Consider the following 23,887-nt stretch of genomic DNA (forward strand, 5'->3'; position numbering starts at 1 on the left):
TAAAAACCAGTACATTGCAGCGGTATTAATAGACGTATTTACACTTGTATGCAAATTTGTCCGCCATTACGTAAAATCACACAGGTTCCCGTAAACTTTGACATCATAATTTAAAATATTTGACGTCACAATTCAAAAGTGATTGTTGCTTGACGTCAAAAGTTGATTCGGAGTCGATCTAAGGTCATTCGGAGGCAAGATACAGCTAAATACCAAAAGTGTAAATACGTTTATAGATCTTTCGGCCAAGGCTTTTGACTGCCTGCCTCACAATATCATACCAGATAAATTATCAGCATAATACTTATGATCTACCTTAACTATTTGCATTTCTTGTAAATTAAAAAAGTATTGCATCCTTGCTATAAACAAGTATAAAGGAACAAAGATTTGAAAGATAAAATTGTCGGTGCTCACGAGCCCTGAGAAGGTGATAGTTGGTTGTTTTTTTTCTTAAATACACTTTGGACTTTAGTATTTATTTCTAAATTCTGTCTGAAAATAATCTGAATAGAGCACATTCGCTGCTGATTAAACCAAGTCGAGTATTATCTTAATTGCGTTTTATTGAATTCTTCTGTCAATAAGGCGCTTGTATCAGACTTGACCTTGTTTTGAAATATTTCTTCTGTTTGATATCATTTAAAGATACAGAGCCATATTAAAAAGTGGCAACAAACTGTTTACTTCACAGGTATTTGAATATAATATATTGGAAAGTTTCGAGGGTCAAATTTCTTCGTAAACTTCATAGCAACAAAAGCCTAACGACTGGTCACGTGATTATGCTTTCAAAGTATTCTTTATTTTGCTTTATTTTAGTGCGGAACGATCATTTTATGACCAATGAGTGGAGTTGAATATACAATTTATAACATATAATCAACAATGTGAATAAGATAAACAAACTAATTGGAGTCGCACCCAGGTACTTGTTAGTGTTACTGGCCATTGAACACCCCCTTTTTTACAGGTTTGTTCAAGGATGTGTATAGTAAGTCTTACTATACAAATCCTTGGTTTGTTATGAATGGTCTGAATAATCAGAATTAACTTGGTTGAAAAGAATAGGCATTACAAACAGGGGACATCATACTGTGACATACAATGTACACCATAAAGGGGGGGGGGGGGGGGGGGGGTTCAGAGTGGTCCTGATCCCGAAATCCCTGGCTTAATAACATGAAATCCAGCTCTGGTCCAGAATTTAAATAAATTTAACTCATGACGTCCCGAAATCCTGAACTTAAAAACACACCATCCCAGAGTCCTGATAAACATTTGATCCTTCAATCTTCAATCTTTGATCCTCTCGGGTGTTTGATCCATATCTTTTTATAAGGAGACCCCACTGACTGCCATAAGAGGGGCTTGCTACAGTGATGCTTCAGTGATTCCCTACATAATCTAATCACTCTAAAAAAGGGGGGAGAGGGGGGTGAGGGGCTTGATCTGCCTATGCTCACAACCAGTGTGGCCACAGTACTACATGTAGTTTTTTGTCAATACCAGCTTGCATTAGAAATTTGATTGATACAATAACACTAGACTTTAGATAGAATCAGTCTATAAGATTGAACATCAATTTTCAAAGCGATGTAAAATTACACATACTCTATTGTAATACATCTTATCGCTATTTGGAAATCTGTGAAAGTTGACACAAGCATCCGCTCGGCTTGATATTTGACATCATTCAACAACCACTTTTTTATAATGACATTAAAATTTTATTGGAACCTTGGTGATGTCCAGTAATAGCGGACAAATAGCGATTAGGTGTATGATTGTTTATATTGGCAGTGATTGAACTCAATTAAAAGTTATAGGACGTCTATTGTAACAATTGATATGGTTGATCAGTATTGATAACCAGCTGTGATCTTTTATAAATATTTGAAACCTTTGATTGTTACAACCATGTTTTGCACTGGGTCCATTTTCTTTTTTGCCACCTCTTTCGCCAAAAAAATACATTTTTCGCCACTAATTTAAACTTTTTACATTATAAATTTTCCTTCTTTCTAACAAAAATAAATCAGGTACTAACATTGTTTTCTTTTATGATTAAGAATCTCTGTTTTTTAATATATATATAGTAATAAATAAACACTCAACATTGCTCAATGATAACACATTTACTTTTTAAAATATACTGTAAAATTGTAATTTAGAGATCATGAAATCGTGTCTTTTTACAGGGATGGAAAGTATGGAAGCTACATGATTTTATGTTTTAGAATATTTTATTAAAATGGTCAAGTTAACTATTGACCTGATTGCAAGGGGTACCTCTGGTTACACCAAGAAGAAACGAGATGAATCTATGTCACAGTATTTACGTAGATTAACTCATCTTTACTTGGAAGACAGAAATATTGATGAAGTGGTATGTCACCTATTATGAATTGTAGTTTTATCTTTTAACTTATCAAGTAATTGATTTATAGAATGATATAACTGATAATCCTTACCAAACACAACTAATATAAATAATTTAATGTTTTTGGGTCACAGTACTTTTAATATACTGTTATTCATTGTCATAGGCATTTTAATTGCTATCATGTTTTATATTACGGGTATTAAGAACAAATCATCAAAGATACTTGGTATACAATTTTGTTTGGCAGATGCATATTTCATCTACAATAAGACTTATCAGTGCGGGTGGTCTAATCAATACATAGGGAAGGCAAAATCAAATGCCAAGTTGGAAGTTATGCTAATATAATTAAGGCCATCTCTGCCTTTGATAAAATTACTTTCAGGGTTTTGATTTCATTAATAACAGGACCTATATTATTGAAATAAAATGTTTTATTAGAAGTACAATTATTTATATTTCTTGTATCTGAATATCCTGGGAGATAGTTTTCACCAAATTTGCGAAAATTGTTGGAAAACAGAGCATTTGTTTTTGAACTGGAAGGCATATTAAGTTATTGTGTCAATGACAGGTACATGTACCAATAATGGACCTCTGCTCTATATATTAGTTTTCCATCAATGAAAATGTTTTATTGCATATTTTTGTGTCAATTTCTATTAAGACTTTATTTTATTTTGTTTCAGAGTGATGAATTGTCTATGTGTAAAAATTTGTCTGTGCTGTACCTTTACGACAATCAGCTGAATAGAATTCCTATGCTTCACCAGAACCAGAACATTAATATGCTGTACTTACAGAATAATGATATCTGTAAAATAGAGAACCTGACACCTCTATCCAGACTGTCTAAATTGTAAGTCACTTCTTGCCAGATTTATGAGTCTGTCTAAACTATAAATCACTCCTTGTTAGACTGTCTAAATTCAATGTAAGTCACTTGTTGTCAGACTGTCTAAATTGTAGGATAATCCCTGTAAGACTATCTAAATTGTAGGTCAATCCCTGTCAGACTGTCTAAATTGTAGTCAATCCCTGTCAAACTGTCTGAATATTAGGTCAATCCCTGTCAGACTGTCTAAATTATAGGTTAATCCCTGTCAGACTGTCTAAATTATAGGTTAATCCCTGTCAGACTGTCTAAATTGTAGGTCAATCCCTGTCAGACTGTCTAAATTGTAGGTCAATCCCTGTCAGACTGTTTAAATTGTAGGTCAATCCCTGTCAGACTGTCTAAATTGTGGGTCAATCCCTGTCAGACTGTCTATATTGTAGGTCAATCCCTGTCAGACTGTCTTAATTGTAGGTCAATCCCTGTCAGACTGTCTTAATTGTAGGTCAATCCCTGTCAGACTGTCTATATTGTAGGTCAATCCCTGTCAGACTGTCTAAATTGTAAGTCAATCCCTGTCAAACTGTTTTGACTGTGAGACAGTGATTCACCTCTTGTCAGAGTGATTAAGCTGTAAGATACAAGGGTATGTGTCAATGAGACAACATACCTACAACATACTAACCAAAAGTCAATGGAACCAGTTTCAATCATTAAACTATCCTAACTGTAAGTCAGCAGAATTCCTGTAGAATTACTTTCTGTAAGTTAACATAATTTATGATCTACTGTGTGTTAATGTTTCATCTAAAGCCACAGAATTCTCATTTTTAAATAGAGTAAAAACATCATGATACATAACCCAAATTTTATTAACCTTGCTTAGAATAGCGATAAGCAGATTGTCTATAGTCTTTCAACTCTGAGAACTTTCTGACTTGTGACTTCTTATCTACTTTTCTTTTTTTTAGTCAATTTGTAATTAAAAATATTTTAAGGTCTATCAGTGTTGTCTACAAACTCTCTTACTTCTCTTGCAATAAGTTTTATGTTTTGTAAAGTCACTCAACATTTCAGAAGAAAAAATGTCACATTATGATGATTATCATTAACTGTCTTACACAATAACTCATAGCCCATTTTCTAACTATTTTTCAGGTACTTAGGCGGTAACTGTATTACAGTATTAGAGGGACTTGATAAGTTAGACAACTTACAGGAACTTCACTTGGAAAATCAAAGGTTACCTCCTGGAGAAAAACTTCTGTTTGATCCTCGCACAATTAGATCTTTGTCGGTAAGGATTATTTCTGTGACAGATAAAAATGTCATGAAAGTGTATAAATATTGTATTGAAGATACTATTGGATGTTATCAATTACAAAAGCCAGTTATGTGTTTGATCAAATTTTAGTAAAGGTTATTTTGTTGAATTGTAAAAAAAATCGTACAAATCTCTCAGACAAATCTTAGGCGCTTATCTAATATTCATCGCAAAGAGTTTGAGGTACAACCATACAAAAACAATACACCAGATCAAAATGCAAATGAAGCTCCTCGAGCACAAACACAAGTGCAAGAGGAACTTGAAACATTTTCTATACAACCACAACTGTAACCACAACTGTTGATAATAAATGGTATCCTTCAGATTCAATGTATACTACACCTTTATGAGAAATAGAGATTTAAAGGCTTATTTTGTAGATAATCTGGCATTATTACTATAGAGTTTTATGTATTTCAATTTATATACTATTTGCACTGATTATCTTTCCTTGCAGAGATCTTTACAAGTGATTAATGTGTCAGGGAACAATTTGAACAGTATTAGTGACTTAGAATGTTTAATAATGATACAACAATTTCATGCAACAGACAATCAGTTAATGGACATGAAGGAACTTGCTAATATCTTTGGACAGTGGCATAGATTGTGGAGACTAGATTTAATGGGAAATCCATTGTGTCATAAAGCTAAATACAGAGATAGAGTAATCGTCATGGCAAGTCATTTAGGTGGGTAAAATTCAAATAGTTCATGCATTAAGAATGGTGAAAAATACATCACATGTTTAGCACATTTTATACAGATTATCTACTAGTTTACCTATTACATGTACATTTAATTTTATCTACTGGTTTTCTTCAGTGTTTTCCAAATTTACATAATTGAACTGTCATAAATATAAGCAAAATTGTTGTAGATGGTCTAAAGATTCCATTCAAAATCAATTAACTTTCTTATTGTTCTACTACTAGTAGGGGTTTTATGACCTTGACTACCCATGAGCGTCTTGCATGGTGTGGATTCTTGTACAAAAGGAACCATCTCTATGGCAATCTATAATAAAATAGATAGCTCATTCTATCCAAGTGTTATAATTATATTTTTAGCTCACCTTTCCAAAAGGAAATGTGAGCTTTTGCCATCACTTGGCGTCCGTCCGTCGTCGTCGTCCGTCATCGTCGTAAACTATTTCAAAGATCTTCTCCTCTGAAACTACTGAACCAATTCAAACCAAACTTCATCTGATTGATTCCTAGGGTATCTAGAATAAAGTTTGTGTTTTAATTCCAATTTCATCAAAAAACATGGCCGCCATGGCTAAAAATAGAACATTGGGGTAAAATGCAGTTTTTAGCTTATAACTCAAAAACCAAAGCATTTAGAGCAAATCTGACATGGGGGTAAAATTGTTTATCAGGTCAGGATCTATCTGCACTGAAATTTTCAGATGAATCGGACAACCCGTTGTGAGGTTGCTGCCCCTGAATGTGTAATTTTAAGGAAATTTTGCTGTTTTTGGTTATTATCATGAATATTATTATAGATAAAGATAAACTGTTAACAGCAAAAATGTTCAGCAAAGTAAGATTTACAAATATGTCATCATGTCCGAAATGGTCAGTTGACCCCTTTAGGAGTTATGGCCCTTTATAGTCAATTTTTAACCATTTTCCGTAAATCTTGGTTATCTTTTACAAAAATCTTCTCCTCTGAAACTACTGGGCCAAATTGAACCAAACTTGGCAACAATCATCATTGGGGTAACTAGTTTAAAAATTGTGTCTGGTGACCTGGCAAACTAACCAAGATGGCCACCATGGCTAAAAATAGAACATAGGGGTAAAATCAGTTTTTGGCTTATAACTCAAAAACCAAAGCATTTAGAGCAAATCGGACATCAGGTTAAATGGTTTATCAGATGAAGATCTATCTGCCCTGAAATTTTCAGATGAATCAGACAACCGATTGTTAGGTTGCTGCCTCTGAATTGGTTATTTTAAGGAAATTTTGCTGTTTTTGGTTATTATCATGAATATTATTATAGATAGAGATAAACTGTAAACAGCAAAAATGTTCAGCAAAGTAAGATTTACAAATAAGTCAAACATGACCGAAATGGTCAGTTGACCCCTGTAGGAGTTATGGCCCTTTATAGTCAATTTTTAACCATTTTCCGTAAATCTTGGTTATCTTTTACAAAAATCTTCTCCTCTGAAACTACTGGGCCAAATTGAACCAAACTTGGCAACAATCATCATTGGGGTAACTAGTTTAAAAATTGTGTCCGTGGACCCGGCTAACCAAGATGGCCGCCATGGCTAAAAATAGAACATAGGGGTAAAATGCAGTTTTTAGCTTATAACTCAAAAACCAAAGCATTTAGAGCAAATCTGGCACGAGGTAAAATTGTTTATCAGGTCAAGATCTATCTGCCCTGAAATTTTCAGATGAATCGGACAACCCATTGTTGGGTTGCCGCCCCTGAATTGGTAATTTTATGGAAATTTTGCTGTTTTTGGTTATTATCTTGAATATTATTACAAATGTAGATAAACTGTAAACAGCAATAATGTAACGCTTGGGGTATACAATGTTTTTTTATACTTTCATCATAAATTATATTATGAACACGAGACAAACGAGACATTTCAGTGTGTCCTCTCTTGTTTTTGCTTTTGAAGAAGATATGACAGAATCGAAGAACCATTTATATAAATTGAAAACCCAAAATAATCATTCATGGAAGATTTAAGCAAAAAACTTAAGGTGAGCGATTCAGGCTCTTGAGAGCCTCTTGGTTAAAACATGTTCAATTGAATTTAGGTTGCATTAGTATGTTAGGTACATCACATTAATGAAAAAAGCTATTTTGAAATTATGTATATTTTATTGATAAATCAAACGGATAGTATAGTGGGGTCACTTAAAATACAATAATGTCCTTTGTGATGTCACAAACATGTTCACCTAACTTCTCTTTCAAAAGTGGTACTTATTTTTCTTTTTCCAGAAATTCTAGATGGTAAAGAAATATCAGAAACTTCTCGTCAGTTTTTAAGGAATTGGCATGCATCAAAAGAAGTACAAAAGAAGAAAAGAGAAGAAATTTATCGCAAAGGAAATGTAGGAGATTTTCTTGATGGTATAACTTACAATATAGAATACACAACAAACAAACAAAACTATTCCTACATACACTCATTGTAACACAAACAGTTTTCCACTTTAAACTTCTAAAAATTATAAATGAAAAGCTTTCTTTCAAAGGTAAAGGTTATTCTGTAATAAAATATAATCAATTAAAACTTTAAGTTTGAGAATTATGAAAAATTAGAAATTCAGAACATAGTGATTATGACAAGATTTAATTCCAGAAATGGAAGTTAATTCATTACTGAGAATAGTTAAACAAATATTTGTTTCTTTGAAAATGACACCTCCTCTTCTTCATCTCTTAAGTAAAAGGTTTTTTTACAAGAGATTTTTGCAGTCAGTCTGAACAGCTGACATCAGATAATTTATTTTTTTATTTTTAAAGTATACTACAATCTATATATATATCTATAATACTGGTATTTTATAGGTAACAAAGAATTACCTCCAGTTAAAGACCCACGTAACCCTAAAGTTCCAGGTTATATGATGCCAGGTAAGTGTAGTATTTACAGATGTATCAATGGTTAACTAGTTTTGACAGAATTATCTCTTAGGATAACTTTGCCAAAGATGTTTTCTTTACATTGCAATGTGTTCTGATCTGTTTATTATCCTTTCAACAAAAGGATCACACACTGGTGACTTGGTTGATGAATTGACATTATTAATAGAATTATTGTCAAATTTGAATTTGAATAGTAAATGTAGAAAATGCAATTGAATTTTAACTTTTTATCCAATGAATGTAGTTCATACCTTATTGAAGTCTTTGGAGTGTAGTTCTCCTTTAAAATATTGATTGATTGATTGTTGGTTGATTGTTGGTTGCTTTACGCCGCATTAGCACAATAAGGCTATATCGCGGCGAGAGCTAATTCGAATATTTTTACAATTTAAAACATAATTTTAAAATAAGACAAAAAGTCCTTCAATGTACTCCTTTAAAATACAATAACTATTTGCACTTGAAGTACCAATATTTAAAAAGACTTTAATATTTTTGAATTGAACCTAGCATTAATTGTAAATAAATGCTAGGAATTCAATATTGTAATATCATGAGTATTTGGCATGGATTGAAAAAAGAACAGACAGATTTCATTGTAGACCAATAGTTTTATCAATTTCTTCGTGTGAAAATCTACAATATCAGATCATGAAATTTTTATGAATATAAAACATAAAAGATAAAGATATAAGAAACTCGAGTTTCATTTAAGTAACACATGTGAATTCATATACACATATTTATAAGAGTTTACCATGTCTGTTTTACATTTAACTGTCTTATTGAATCAGAACCTATATTTTCAGACCCAATTTTCTTAAAGGTATCACTTTAGGCATGACAGTATATATATACTTATTATAATTCTTCTTTCAAGCATGAAAGGTCAGATTCTTTGGTGTGTATATCCTCAATCAAGTCGTTCCTTTTCATCAAGTTTTAAACTGATAAACAATATTGGGTATGAAATAAATCTGATATATAGTGATACAAATAGCTTACAAAACCAATGTCAATTCCAAAATATCACATTTTATACAATAGTAGAAAAAAGAAACTTATCATCTGAATGTTAAATGTACACACCAGAGAATTGTAGTCCAAGTGGATTACTAAGCTATTTAAATCTATGTACAAGTGAATCCACAATTTTACTATTCTGATTCCAAGATAGAAATCTAGAGTTAGAAAAACTATTTCCTCATTGATAAGATTATAACCATTTTTCATTAAATTATCATAATACTTTTAACAAGACCATAGCAAAAGAAATTGGACAAAATAGTAAAATTGGTGTTTCATACAGAATGTGTTTGTTTTTAGATCTAGGCTAATGTTTATTCTTTATATAAACTTGGTAAGAGTTTACGAAATGTAAAATTTAGCGAGAATGTTTCTTTCCTGTAACAGAGGAAAGTAAGCATTTAATTGGTGATTCATCTTTTAATAGGAAAAGGAATGGTAGTTACTTTTTTAAATATTTTTTTTCGCTTCTGATTTTAAAAACAATGTTTAGGCTGAAAACATGATGAATCTGCTCTTTGGCTGACAAGCAGCAGAAGGGGAAAACCACTTTGCATAATTATATATATATATTACTTCATTTAGTGAATTTACATCTTAAAAAAAATAGTTTAAGAATTTTTCCAATTAGAACTCACTTCTTTTTCAGCCAAATTTTCAGCAGGGGGAACCTATTTTGTGTAATCAGCTCTTCAATCCTATCTCTTTTCAACTCTCATATGTGATGTCTGAGACATTGTTAGCTAACATATAAATGTTTTTCATTTAGCACATCAATGTCTGTGATGAGGTACAACATTTGATTTTGGTCAGTTTAACTTATCAATTGTTGCATACTTCATGGATTATTGCTATACATGAATTTATATTTATTTATTTTGTATGTTCATATTTTTATGTCTACAATACTGTTCATCTTCAGTTGTAAAAGAAACTCTCTTTGCAACCTGGCCATATGATATGTTTAGAAATAATTCCTTGAAACACTTACACTGTTTTTAGCTGTTTAATAGATCCATATTCTAAAATGCTTTGTATAGAATACTATTAACAGCTAAACTTGGGAATCTATTAGCACTTAGATACAATGCTTAGTGAATATTATTGGTTTATTTAGGCTACATGATGAAAGGTGAGTTTTCAGTGTTTCAGATGTGGTCATAATTAAGCTAGATAACATAATTAGATTTAGTTGTTAGATGTGAAATTAACCCAGATAAAAAATCTCAGTATTTCATTCTATTGACATATTTGATTTCCAGGGGGGCTTAGAAATAAAAAAAAAATGCTGTAGGTGTTTCTCTGATTTGTAGATGGTGAAAAAAGGGCCAACCTAAGTTGCTTTTGTAACATTTGCTGGGTTTTATTGGGTCTTATTGAGTACATTCTATCAATCGAACCCCCCTTTTTTCGATGATCAATACATTTAAATGGGAACATGTTGTTGGACCCCCCCCCTTTGTCCTGGGTAAGAAACCCCCTTTTATTAAAATGGCTGGATAATGGCCCCTGATGAGTTTTATGTGAAATGCAGATCATTTGATGGTTTATATCAGAGCACATTAGTTGTCGTGGTTTTAACGCAATTGATGTATGTTATCATATGATGGTTATGTTTGTGTTACCAGTTCTGTACTATAATGATTTAATAAAGGCTTACAGTTTTAACAACATTTAACTTTCTTTAATGTTTGTGTAACCCAGTCTTAGGTTTTTGAGTTTAGATAAAACAGAAAGTACATAAAAAAATGCAGTGGTATCATTGTTGTGGACAAAGTAGACAATCCCATATAGATAGATATTAGTGTAGTGAGTTTAGTTTCTCTGTAAATCTCTTATAAATGAATCTCCTATCCTAAATATATACACCTACTTACCATAGAGAAAGGGATAATATTTTAAATAGGGTAAAACGTGTGTAGTTATTTTTAGGGAAATGTCTTTGTGATCATGTAGTCTATATTGAGTGAGGAAATTGGTAAAGAACAGTTACATTATACACTAAAATTGCCATTTGTATCTAGCTAGGTTCCGATGTTTTCTCTACAGTGAAAAAAATACAGTGACCAAGCCAATCTTACTGCATATAAAGCTGCTATGAATGTTGTATTTTTTTATGCTGCAAAAGTATTCACAAAACTTTAATACAGCTACATGTATATATAATATAACATCAAATTTATTTTGTTCTAAATTAACAGCTGCCATATATCATTAATATTTAAGTCAGAAAGAAATGATACATAAATACATACTGAATTAAAAATAAGGACAATGTTCTTTGAATAAATTCATTTGTATTTGTCTTATGAGATTTTATTGATAAATTTAGTTCAATCAAAATTACTAGTTACATATTACACCATACCAGTATCATAGACAGTCAATATTTCATATGGGATTATTCACTTTTATAAGAAAATACACAAAAACAACATATAAATTTAACAAGGCTTTCTTATGACCACACAATAGGTGAAAGGTCAAGTTTGATCTGGATGATGTGTGTTACCATCACAAATTGTTTGTTTGTTCATGTTGTTTTGTTAACTAAAATGGCAAGATTTATATATATTTTTTTTATATTTATAATTGCTTAATTAAAAAGCTTATACTTAAATAATGCTTAGATTTTAATCATAAAGAATATATAAATGCTTATATATATATATTTTTTTATACATAAAATTGGTCTTGAAAATCATTGCTGTCAAAAATTGAAACTTTATATATTTTTTGTCAAAATCCTACCTTAAAACATGTTGCTGATGACCACCACCAAATGTTGAATGACCTGTTCCTCTTGTTGCATGGTATTCATACACTTGCACTTACACAAACCGTAGTGAAACCCTGTTATCACTGGATTAACAAAACTTCAATGAAATGTCATGAAATTATGATATACTATTGCATGGTGTTTTATTTTTGTTAAGAAATAAATTTCTATTGGTGATTTTACCTGCAGATAATTTATAGTAATATTCTGTCAATCATGGTTTTCATCTGCATTGAAAATTTACTCATTTTTGATTTGAAACATAGCATACCAGAATTATTAGAAAAGTCAGAATACATTCAAATATATATTTATGTCATCTGAAACTAAAAAATATAACCACAACATATTAGTTTCCTTTAAACTTTAAGACTTTTATATATATATTCTCTTTTAAATGTCTTTTGTAACTGTACCTGTAATTAATTAGATTTCTTGAGATATCCCTTATGAAGGTGTTAAAACCACATTAACAGTCCTTCTTGGATAAAAAAAAATTCAACACGGGAACCCAAATTTTGGGTAGATTTTGATGTTTTCTATGATATCTACCAAAATGACAAGAGAACACTCACAATCAATGCAACTTGACCATTACACAGCATGCATTACTGGATATTCAGGATTTGTTTATAAATCTCTTGTCTAGAGGTTCTTACTGCAATTTAGTAGAAAAAATAAGAATAAATAGGAGTGACTTACAAAAATGTAAAATGCATATTTGTTTGTTAATCCATGACCTTCTTTTGAGGAGTATGAAATATTAGTATTGGTAATACTAAAAATGTGTATGAATGAAAGTAGATGTGAGATGTATGTCAATGAGACAAGAACCCACCAACTTGGAACAAAAAAAAGAACATAAAGGAGTGACTATTATTTTAGATATCACTAGGTTCCCAGCCCCTTCTCTTTGTAATCTCAATCATTGGCCTACTTTATAGTTCATAAGAAAACATAAAATAGATAAAAAAAACAGTACCTTAAAACCCTTATAATAACATTATAACAGATAACACAAACACCAGTACAAACAAATAATATACATGTACTAGACAATTCTGCATTATACAATGCTTGTAAGTTACTGTTAGCAAGCCTAAATTATTTACCATGCACTCTTATGTATTGGTGTTCTTCAGAGTAGAATTTATAGTAATACAAAGAACAAGTATGCAAAGAATTTCAATGCAGAAAAACATAGGAAATATTGTGTCTTGCTTTTAACTTAAAAAGAAAATAACAGACAATGATTGAACAGCAACAGTTTTCCTGGAAATAACATCATCCAGATTTAGCTAAAATAGGAATGTAAAGAATTGCCTTTAAAGGATTTAAATAACATGAATACATTAAATTGAAAGCATATTAAAAAGATTACCAAATTCATTATTCCAGTACAAACTTTAAATCCAGTATGGTATATTACCTAAAACTAATGCAGTATATTTCAGTGATTTATCATATCATACATTTATTATTGATAATTTGTCTCGTGCATTAGTATGACATTTTCTAACATAATTATAGGATTACCTAGAAAGCAGTTTGACGAACTTCTTGCGCGAACGACCACAAACATGTCTGAGAAGCCAGAGCCAGACCGCACAACTCCAGTAAAGGCTAGAAGTGGTATTCTCAGATCTAAGTATGTATAACCTTGTTATTATGGATTGTTTAAATTTTTTTGAGATAGTTATTTAGCTTATTTTTCACTTTGATCTAGTCATTCTGAGCACAAACTATATTGTATGAAGGCTAAAATATTTTGCTAATAGCATATTCATAAATTCAAGATTAACATTGCACATTTTTACTTCTGGATAATATATTTATGCATAATCATATAGATTGAATTACAGGTACTATTGTAGTCTTTATTATTGGCAAAATAAACCTATTCAAAATATATGGAGGAAAGAAACATAAATCACATTGATGCTCTGATCGAGAGATGGAAGTTTTTGATAATTTATTTTTATCTTTTTAGACACTTCTTTTCTATATGACTTTGTCTGTTTCATTGGTCTTTTGTCATACTTTGAATAATGCTACTTTGACCCAATTTGTTCTCAGCTCTTCATGATAAGCTCATATGTGCTGATGTTAGTCCAGTTAAACTGCCCAAAATAACAATTTATAGCAAATTTATCATTAAATTATTTCCTAACTTTTACAGCAAAGTTTTGTCCATAAGGTATATTTTATTAAGGAATGGAAATGGGTACAGGTTTAATTTTAAAAACTAATGAGGATTTTGGTAAGACAATGGAATTTTCATTATATTAGCATTAAACTAATGCTTGTGTCATTTGTAATCTATTTATAGATTCTGTCTTATACTTAGTGTATAAATAGCTTATTAACAGTTTTGATTTAATTATACAAAATGTTGATTAAATGCTTAATAAGGCTTTACAAGTATACAACATTCTTGTTTTAATGTAAGTCAACAATGACTTACCGGTATTATAAAATTTAACACAATGAATCCAAAAAGCAATTTTTTTCATAAAATGTTCACTTATTGCCCAATACTGCAATAGATAAAAAAAAAAAAAGTTTCACATATATACAGCATCAAGGATCAAGGATACAATTTGTAGCTAAAAATGAAAATATTCTGCACAATAATCCACTACAAGAGAATCTGACAATAAAATGTGTGAATGGAAAGTATGACTGAAAACCATATGATAACCAGTACAAGGTTTTGTTGAGACGGGCAGATTACAAAGAGCAAAATGATATGCATGAAACTTTTAGTTGCATGTGTTAAAGAAAATTTACCCAAAATGAGATACCTATGTTTATTTTGACTGCTACTTTGTTTACAGAACATTAATAATCAGTTAATTAAGAGGTATAGTATTGCTGTAGAGTGGTTGTCCCGCTAGTGCGTCCTATCACATGCACCATGTTATTGTGTCCACAATCACCACCATGTCATAGTTCATCCATTAATACAATCACATTGATTATTTTTAACAGCCAATTAATGGAGAATTGTCATTTTATTTTAATTTTTTGTCACATATTTTGTTGCCTCATGATTAACTGCATATCAATGATTAGGGTTTTTGTTTCATCATCTTGTGAACGTATGAGGTTCTGTTGGCGTGCAGCTTCTGTCATTATGTCATCCTTTTACAATAGACGTATTTACACTTGTAAGCAAATTTGTCAACTGTTACGTTCAATCACACATGTTCCCATTAACCTTGACATCACAATTTAAAAATGATTGTTTCTAGATGTCAGAAGGTTATTCGTAGCAGATCTAATGTCATTCTGAAACAAAATTCAGCCAAATACAAAATGTGTAAATACATTTATAATGTTTATCATATCAATCTCCTGTAACATGATTGGCCTGACGGAATTTAACAAAATTATTACGTTAGTATCCTTCTAATAACTTGTAATATTCAGCAAGTCTAAGACCAGAGATTTGTTAATTTGAAAATTCTTTATTTTTGTTACTTTGAATCATATAGCAGTCAAGTTCAATTATTTATGTTGAAAGTTATTATAAATATTAAAATAAAATTTTTGTCTGTTCCACTAAATGCAGTGAAAGATTGCATCAAATTGAGAGCTATTGATAATCTCATACTAAAATTAATATTTTGCATGAACAGGTCCATATTTTAGAATAAGTTTAATTGCAACATTGATCACGATCAGTTTATTTTCCATTTTCAGTATTCATTATGAATTGTATGTCTTTATTTTATTGTTTGATCTTAAAAGTAACATGTCATTGATAAAATACTAATAGACGTTTTTCATTGTTAGTTGATGTTGGTTTTACAACTTTCACATTATTAACAATTAATGAATAATCCATATGATATAATACATTTAATTCATACATTAACATCAGTTTTCATTTCCCATTGGCATGTTTAAAAATTTCATTTTTCACTATTTCCCATTTACCTCCCTTTAACAGAAATCATTTGATCACCTGTCATGCTTTATAGTTGTCCTTTGTGATGATTTTGTTAGGAGTACCTTTGATTTGAGGTAGAGATTAGAGGAAGTTATGAGTAATATTATGTTTATTTTTGTAGATTGATATGAAGTTTAAATATTTTATGGTCCTGTACATTGCTGCATAATTTCCATTAGTTTTTCCAACAGTTGATTTGCTTGAAATGTTTCGTTTGCTTATTATGTATGGTTATTCCAGTAGATATCCAGCAAGACACAGAGAGACTTTATTGTGGAGAAAATAAGCCTGCTAATCTCACTGGAATTGCCCTTATTTGATTTTTTATGACTTCAATTTTTAACAGATCCTTTATTCTAACCACCCAATGATCACTGGGGTAAAGCTGATGACCGTAACTGCATTCACGGTCATCCCAAGATGTCGGATGAAAAATTAGGTCAGTTTCTGTATTGTCTGTTAAAGTGTTTCTATATCATTTTCTTTACAAATCATACATTGAAACGACGTAAATTTATAAAAGAATCACTCGGAAATCACAAATTACTACCGAGAAATGTGCATGAAATGGGAAATTCGATTTGAAAAAATCGTTAAGATGACCGTAAATCATAATCAAAATATTTTCAAGATGACCGTAACATATAACAAGGATGACCGTGATTGGTAAAAAGATGACCGTAACTTGTAAAGGATGACCGTAATTTGTAAAGGCTTACTGTAATTTATAAAGGACGACCGTCAATTCTAAGAAATATCCGTACTTGTATTCAAAGCTTTTTGTTGAGTTTGTCGATCTCAATAGGGCTCGGTTAGCGGATATAAATATGGTTCATAAAATTCTTTTTTTAAACTATTGGCCGTATTTTGGGTTCATGACAATGATAATATACATGTACTAGTAAATTGCATATATGTCTCGTAAACAATGAAATATTCATTGATAACGACGTTAAAATTTTCGTAGCTGTTTGTTAGAGAAGGCGATAAATGTAAATTTACTGTAATGTTTACTATAGTAACAAAATTTTTAAAAGTTATTAAAAACAATTAAAACGACAATTTTCTTCTCAAATACGAAGTGTTTAATTTAAAAACACCATTTGCATATAAGTTTACAATGTATCTATTACATAGTAATGCAGAACAATAAGATATCAAGTCGACGACATGGGTACTATAAGTTGGATGAAGAAAATGCATAACCTCCGATTTTTTTTTACGACGTAGGGACAACATATCAATCTATTAGTTCAGAAATTTTCGTGTCTGCCCTTCCATTATGTGAATCAAGAAAAAAAAGGTAACGGTTGTATCGAAAAGAGAAAATCGAGTGCACCTTTTTATGTTAGGGCGTGTTTGAGGTGTACATTTTGTCTTTAAAACGTACAAAGCAAGAGTATTTGATATAGCATCTCGCTTCAGATTCTATAATTTTAATATATCAAAGCTACAGGTTGACTTTATAACGTAAAACGTAAAAAAATGACAGTACGAAAAGATAAAATATATGGGTCAAGTGAAATACCTATCTAATGAATCACAAAAACAGAGTAGGTGTGTTCGAATAGCTATTTTTTTCTAAAAGTACTTGACGACAGTCTTTTAATTTGGATGATGAAAATGCATATCTTCGAAAAAATATTTTGTTTTGTGTGTGATTACTAGGGTTTATGATCTTCAACCACTGAAAATTTTTAGTCTGCCCCCCTTCCACGACATATTTAATCAGTTTTTTTTTTTTAAATGTTTAAGAATTTTCGAAAATTCCACCTGACCCGATTATACAATAGTTTTAAGGCAGCAACCATATGATTTTCTGGGGGGGGGGGGGGGGGGGGGCTATGGATTTTTTTGGGGAAAAAAGTTTGCTTCCAGTTTTTGGAGAAAAAAAAAATTTGTTTTTAGTGGCAGCTAAAACATTTTTTTTCTCAGGGTGTTTCACCCTCAGCTGCCACTTATGCTAAAATTGAAAGAAAACAATTGTTATCGACTTGTTGTGAAAAAAAAGGTTGTTTTTCGCCGAATATGGCGGAGAAAAAAAAAGTTTGTCCGAAAAAAATATCCATAGCCCCCCGGAAAATCAAATGGTTGCTGCCTAAGTTGAATCAATACAAACAAGATCAATAACTGATACTCATTAGCTAGTAGATACTTTTGTCTTTTAAAATACAACTGACATATAAGGATCGTAATGGTGTTATGTGGATAAATTTATCGGTTTTCAAGAGCAAAATTGGCAGCGCGTCATCCCTACAATGGCTTCCATTTCTACGATTGTGAAAATGAACTGCCTGACATAATGGGGAGATAATTTTGACGAAGTAGAATCCAGACTGTATGAATAACATTTCTGTATATATACAAATTGACAACATCACAATATTTTCTGTTATTTTATTTGCACGACAAAATAGAAGACGATATAATATCAATGGGTGTACATGCATTGGCATTTTTAAAAATGTGTATTTATTATACGTCATTAAAAGGAATCCCAGAAATAAAAAAAATATCTTTTGTCTAGTAGTTGGAGGCTGTGCACCGCATTTTTTTCAATTATACTTGTAAGGTGTCATTTTATCGCGCGTTTGTGGCATGGTTTCCCAACTTCTTCATGTGCATGTCTTGTTGCAAATTCATTTTAAAAATTCAACCCTGTACTGTAAAAAAGATACATATGGTGAACTATGCATTTGAAGCACATCTAAGTTTCTTCTATTATATAAAACTCTCATATTAATACGTTTATACTAACACGATTAACTTCATTGGATACAAAAAGGTAGTTATATAAATACGGATATTTCTTAGAAATGACGGTCAACCTTTTAAAAGTTACGGTCATCATTTACAAATTACGGTCATCTTAAAACCAATTACGGTCACCCTTGTTATGAATCGCTGATTCTGTTACAGTCATCTCGATTGTGATTTACGGTCATCTGAGCGATTTTTTCAAATCGAAATTCCTGTTTCATGCACATTTCTCGGTAGTAATTAGTGATTTTCGTGTGAATCTTTTATAAATTTACATCGTTGAAATGTATTATTTGTAAAGAAAATGATATAGAAACACTTTAACCGACAATACAGATACTGACCTAATTTTTCATCCGACATCTTGGGATGACCGTGAATGCAGTTACGGTCATCAGCTTTACCCCAGTGAATGATATCAATGAAACAAGTATGCATCTGTTTTCAGACAGCTACATTATTTTAGCACATAACCAGAAACTTGTTATACATTTGTTTTCAGACTACCTGATATTTTCAAATCTCCATTTTTATCAGTGCAGACCCCTGAACTGAGTTCATCAGTATCTCCTCGTAAGAATTGAGTGGGATGAAATAACAAACATTACTTCCCTCCTAACTTATAATGACAATCCTGCATGCAGACATTAAACATATTGAAATATTTTAATTTTACTTTTTTTAATATACTGTAATTTACCTTATTTTTTAACAGAGGTTTTTTGATAAATTGATGTGTAAAATAACATTTTGTTCCTTTCAAATTAAATAGTTATAATGCATGAATTGTCCCCCTTAGAAACATTGTTCTGTTGAATCAGGTCTACAAAATTGTTAGATTAATCTCTGCACAGTTTTGTAGTCTTCACAAATTTGTATGAGAAAGAATTTATAGATTTGAACTGAATCATACTGCAAAATTTGTAACATTTTTGTTAAAAAATATATTTGAGATTCAGTATACCGGCAATTAGTTTAAACTTCATTTAAATATTAGATTAAAAAGATTTGAGTTTGCTTATTTTTTTTAATAGAAAAGTTGTTTTATTTGCTGAATAGAGTCCTACAAATATATGCATGTACATAGCAAGCATGGTTTTAAGAGAAAGAAAATACCTTTTAGTGACAAGGATCAATTGACCTAACCTTTTGCTGCTATTTTTCAGTTGCATGGACCTGAAATTTTTGTGATATGAATTTTTCATTAGGTGTCTCAGTTATTATATATTACATGTATTTTTTTCACAAATTGAAAGACAAAGATTTGAACTTCCCCCTGAGTTGTCATATATGATACAATTTATCATTCTACAAGGCCTTATGTATCTTCATTATCATCTATGAGTAATATATGTATTTATATATAGCATGTTTTATTGAAAACGCTGTAAGTACTAAATATTATTGAACAGTGGCCTCAAATTAAATGTACCAGCTGTACAAAACCTTAGATTAAGTGCAGTCTTAATATTGGCTATACAAATATTCTCAATTTATTACAGAAATGCCGAAGATTTTGCGGATTTCAAGAACAGTACGACGATCACATCTGCCCCTGTACGAAGAAGACCTGTCAATATGACTTTTGAACTGACTGGTAACCTTGATTCTACACATCACATTAAACCAGATCATCTCCTTGGACACTGACGTTCCTGAGTATCCTAGTCAGTAGATCTCATGCAGTCATGCTGTAATAATTTATCTTTGTTATCAATGCATTTCATTTTAATACAAAACGTTTCCATTTGAAATAAAACTGTACAATACACAAATGAAGCAACAGTGACAGTATACAAAGTTATTGTTTTGGGGAACAGTGTTGTATTTTACACAAATAAATCTGTCCATTTGTTTTTGAAGATACATATTTTAATTTGTAAATTATATTGTTGAACAACGACACTTTTATTATTTATACTATAATATATTAATTAATTTATTATTTATTTATATCACAGTTTCTTTATTGTCATAAATCTTTTTTCATCAATTATTTTGAAAAATAAGTTGAAATATTGCATTTTATTTTATCTGTATAAACAGGTAATTTTGTGGTCTTTAATTTTTTTTCATAAATCAGAGAGCCATTTAGGGAACAAGTTTAATTACTTGTAGAAAGAATTGAAATCATCAAAAACATACTAATTTGAATCATAGATTAAGATGATCTCAAATATGTTTAAATAGACTAAATTAAAGTGGAAATAATGTATTGTGATTCTGTGAAGTTATTATTCAATATTTTGTGTTGGTGGGTTTCTGTTTCATTGACATATGAACAGTATCTCTTTTTGTTCATATCTGAAATAAATTAATGAAAGTATGTGTAAGAGCCCTATCCTTTCCTCCTTATGTAACTTGCAAAGATGCATATATTCAGTAAATGTTGTTAGTTAGATAATGTAAGATTTCAGTTATCAATAAACTGGCTATTTTTGAGAAAAACAAAATATAGATTAGTGCTAAGTATCTTGTCAAGAACTACGCCTGAAGCTGAAGGGTTCATATTACGGTTTTCAGTAACCATCCTCCCCCTTCACGAAATAAAAAATATTTGAACAGGCCTGAGTATTATGAGCTTATATAACCTGTCTCAAAAATAAGTTGTGTTCAATAAATTACATGTATGTATTATTTTAGTTGGAAGATTAAATTTCAGATTATTTGTCAGTCATTCTGTGACTTATTCATTGTAAATTTGATGTTCTGTAGCTTTATTTGTACTTAATTTATCAGAAAAATGTTCAGAATTTGTTGATTTTTGGTATCATAAATCTATCTCAGTGTTACAATTAACACAGATTTTATTTACAAATTTTTGTAGACCTGACAGTGCACTTTCCCTTTTCATCATAAAAACAATATAAAGAGATTATTTATTGTTATAGTAACAAAATTATAATGGCAAGAAATCTATAAGTTAAAAAAGAACTTTGATAATTGAAGGTTTTTTAAACGTGCTAATTTAGAAAATACTAATAAATCAAAGTTGGGCATTAAGGTACCACTACAGAATTGAGGAACATGTATTGTTAAGACCAAACCATGGTATGTTTTGTCTGCCTCTTAGGTGTATATACTTGTTATCATTCCATTGTAAAGAGGTGCTAATACTAAGTATTGTGACAGTATTGTTAACTGTAGTGCCATTACAAAAAAAAAATTCACATATTATGTACATCAAAATAATATATTGTCAAAATCTATAATCCTTTAATTAAGTGGCTTATTTTGCTAATATATGTTTTGTTTTAGACCTGATACTTAGACTTAGTTGTATGCAACACATGTCATATATTAAGATTTCAAAGATGAGTATGCATTCTCTTTGAAGAAAGCTTTCTGTATCTGTATGTGCACAGATAGTTTTTAATGTAATATTGATTATAAATACAGCAATGAAAACCTTCAATTTATAGACCATTAGAATCCATACTTTCAGTAAGCATTCATTAGAAAATAATAAGCCCATATCTTAACATTGTTTAACCTCTTTTCAGTGCTAGAAAGATTTAACTTATCCCTGACGTTGATGGATTTGGAGTTTTGAAATAAACCTGGCCTTTCAACTTGGACAATATTAATATTCAACTTTTTTATTTGTATTAGTAATACAATCAAGGAGTGAAATTTATAAACTGTAATAAGTGAAATAAATTGTATCATAAATTTGTAATGTAAAATATATTTGACAAAGTGTTTATCATTATGGATAGAATTCCTAATCTTTCTATGGTCTGTTGTGTAAAAAAGTTAGATAGGTATATATATATACTAGTGCTTGAATATTATGTTCATTGATTATTGGATCTAGAACATATTTTAGCATAATGCATTATTGTAATAAATTTTATGGGTGGTGGTGCTTCTGAAAAAAAAGTGCCCTCCTAAGCACTTTTTCTGTAACAGTCCTAGTATTTCTGCTAGAAATTGGAAGAGACACTATTAAATAAAGGTGAAATTACTTTAAAAAGTGTTGTAAATAAGACTCACTTTGTTGTGGACCATTTCTATGTTGTATCAATGTGTTCTATATTTATAGTAGAATAGAAAGTCACTTGTGATAAAAAATGAATTCTGTTATGACACCACAATCTGTCTAATTCAATTTTTATTTACTTGGAAGGTTCAATACACATTTGACCTGTCTGAAGCTGACCTTTGTTTCTGTTTAGACAGTCCATACTGTAAAGCTTATCCATTTTTTTTTTCATTTTAGATAGTTTATTCTGTAAAGCTTATCAATTTGTAATAGTTTATTTTATGTGTGTCTATCATAATTTATTCACAATTTGCTCAATTTCATGATGTGATATTTAATTTTGCTTTTATGTGTCATGATTCAGTATTTCTGTTTACAAGCAATAAAAAAGTGAAATAAAAGAGTAGATCGATATTCTTGTTTCATAAAAAGTAATCAGCTATCAAAAGTATGACACTGTTTCACTATGGGTTTAAGAGATATAAAATGAAGACAGCAATAATGAAAGGATTTATCTCTGAAAACAAAAGGTACTGTATAGTGAATCTGGTTAGCATATATTTGTCCATCAGTGTTTTTTCTCAGTTTGAAAGTGAGACAAAAGAAACCAAAGGGATTTCAAACTAATATTAAGTCGAAAATTAACTGACAATACCATGACAAAAAATGAAAAGCTACCAAAAGATGAACAACAGTAAACAAAACGCAACTCAGAAAACGTAAGACTGAGTGTGATCTCAGGTGCTCTGGAATGGCCAGCAGATCCTGCTCTTCATGTGACATCCCCATGTTGCCCATGTAAATACAAACCAAAGATTAGTCTTAATTTGGTAATATTGGAGAAAAGAAGAAAAGGATTGTGGTTACAAGTGGAATATATCAGTCATCAGTAAACCAGGTATTTTAAAATAGTCAACCAACTCATGATGGTGTCTGTTAAATTTTAGATGGATTATTTCTTCTTGATGGTGTCCTGTTAAATTTTAGAGGCATGATTTCTACTTGATGGTGTCTGTTAAATTCTAGAGGGATGATTTCTAATTTGCAAATTGGAACTCTTGGTTTAATTGCTTCATTGTAAGCAACCACTATCTATAACCGAAATTATGATAGTAAATTGAAGCTCTGGAATACTGTTCCATATGCCATAGCTAGGCGCTGCTTGAATATTGGAAAGTTCACAATTTAGACGCTGAAATAATCTTTTGT

The 23,887-nt window shown here is 30.7% G+C and overlaps 1 protein-coding gene across 5 annotated transcripts; it reads left to right on the top strand.

Annotated features, from left to right (window-relative positions):
* Positions 1 to 520: 520 nt before the first annotated feature.
* LOC139501208 (protein phosphatase 1 regulatory subunit 42-like) lies at positions 521 to 23,084 on the top strand. Of its 5 annotated transcripts, XM_071290231.1 has the most exons (11): positions 540 to 694; positions 2,202 to 2,389; positions 3,076 to 3,245; positions 4,380 to 4,518; positions 5,006 to 5,240; positions 7,523 to 7,654; positions 8,096 to 8,161; positions 10,317 to 10,331; positions 13,509 to 13,626; positions 14,816 to 14,841; positions 20,196 to 20,334. In XM_071290231.1, exons 2-10 carry the CDS (start codon positions 2,255 to 2,257, stop codon positions 14,832 to 14,834), a joined length of 1,029 nt encoding a protein of 342 aa, XP_071146332.1. In that variant the 5' UTR covers positions 540 to 694; positions 2,202 to 2,254; the 3' UTR covers positions 14,835 to 14,841; positions 20,196 to 20,334. The 5 variants fall into 5 exon arrangements, with proteins under 5 accessions (XP_071146320.1, XP_071146332.1, XP_071146305.1 ...); XM_071290204.1 differs by lacking the exon at positions 14,816 to 14,841 and having other exon boundaries at positions 20,196 to 23,084; XM_071290211.1 differs by lacking the exons at positions 540 to 694; positions 14,816 to 14,841 and adding an exon at positions 777 to 928 and having other exon boundaries at positions 20,196 to 23,084.
* The last annotated feature ends 803 nt before the right edge of the window (positions 23,085 to 23,887 follow it).

Source organism: Mytilus edulis, chromosome 1 (assembly GCF_963676685.1).
Source record: "Mytilus edulis chromosome 1, xbMytEdul2.2, whole genome shotgun sequence".
Classification (NCBI taxonomy): Eukaryota; Metazoa; Mollusca; class Bivalvia; order Mytilida; family Mytilidae; genus Mytilus; species Mytilus edulis.

Excerpts from the sequence above, each read along its gene's own strand:
- LOC139501208 (XM_071290204.1), top strand. The coding sequence starts at position 2,255 with ATGGTCAAGTTAACTATTGACCTGATTGCAAGGGGTACCTCTGGTTAC. Across the intron at positions 3,246-4,379 it reads CTATCCAGACTGTCTAAATT|GTACTTAGGCGGTAACTGTA; the intron begins GTAAGTCACTTC and ends ACTATTTTTCAG. Across the intron at positions 13,627-20,195 it reads AGTGGTATTCTCAGATCTAA|AAATGCCGAAGATTTTGCGG; the intron begins GTATGTATAACC and ends AATTTATTACAG.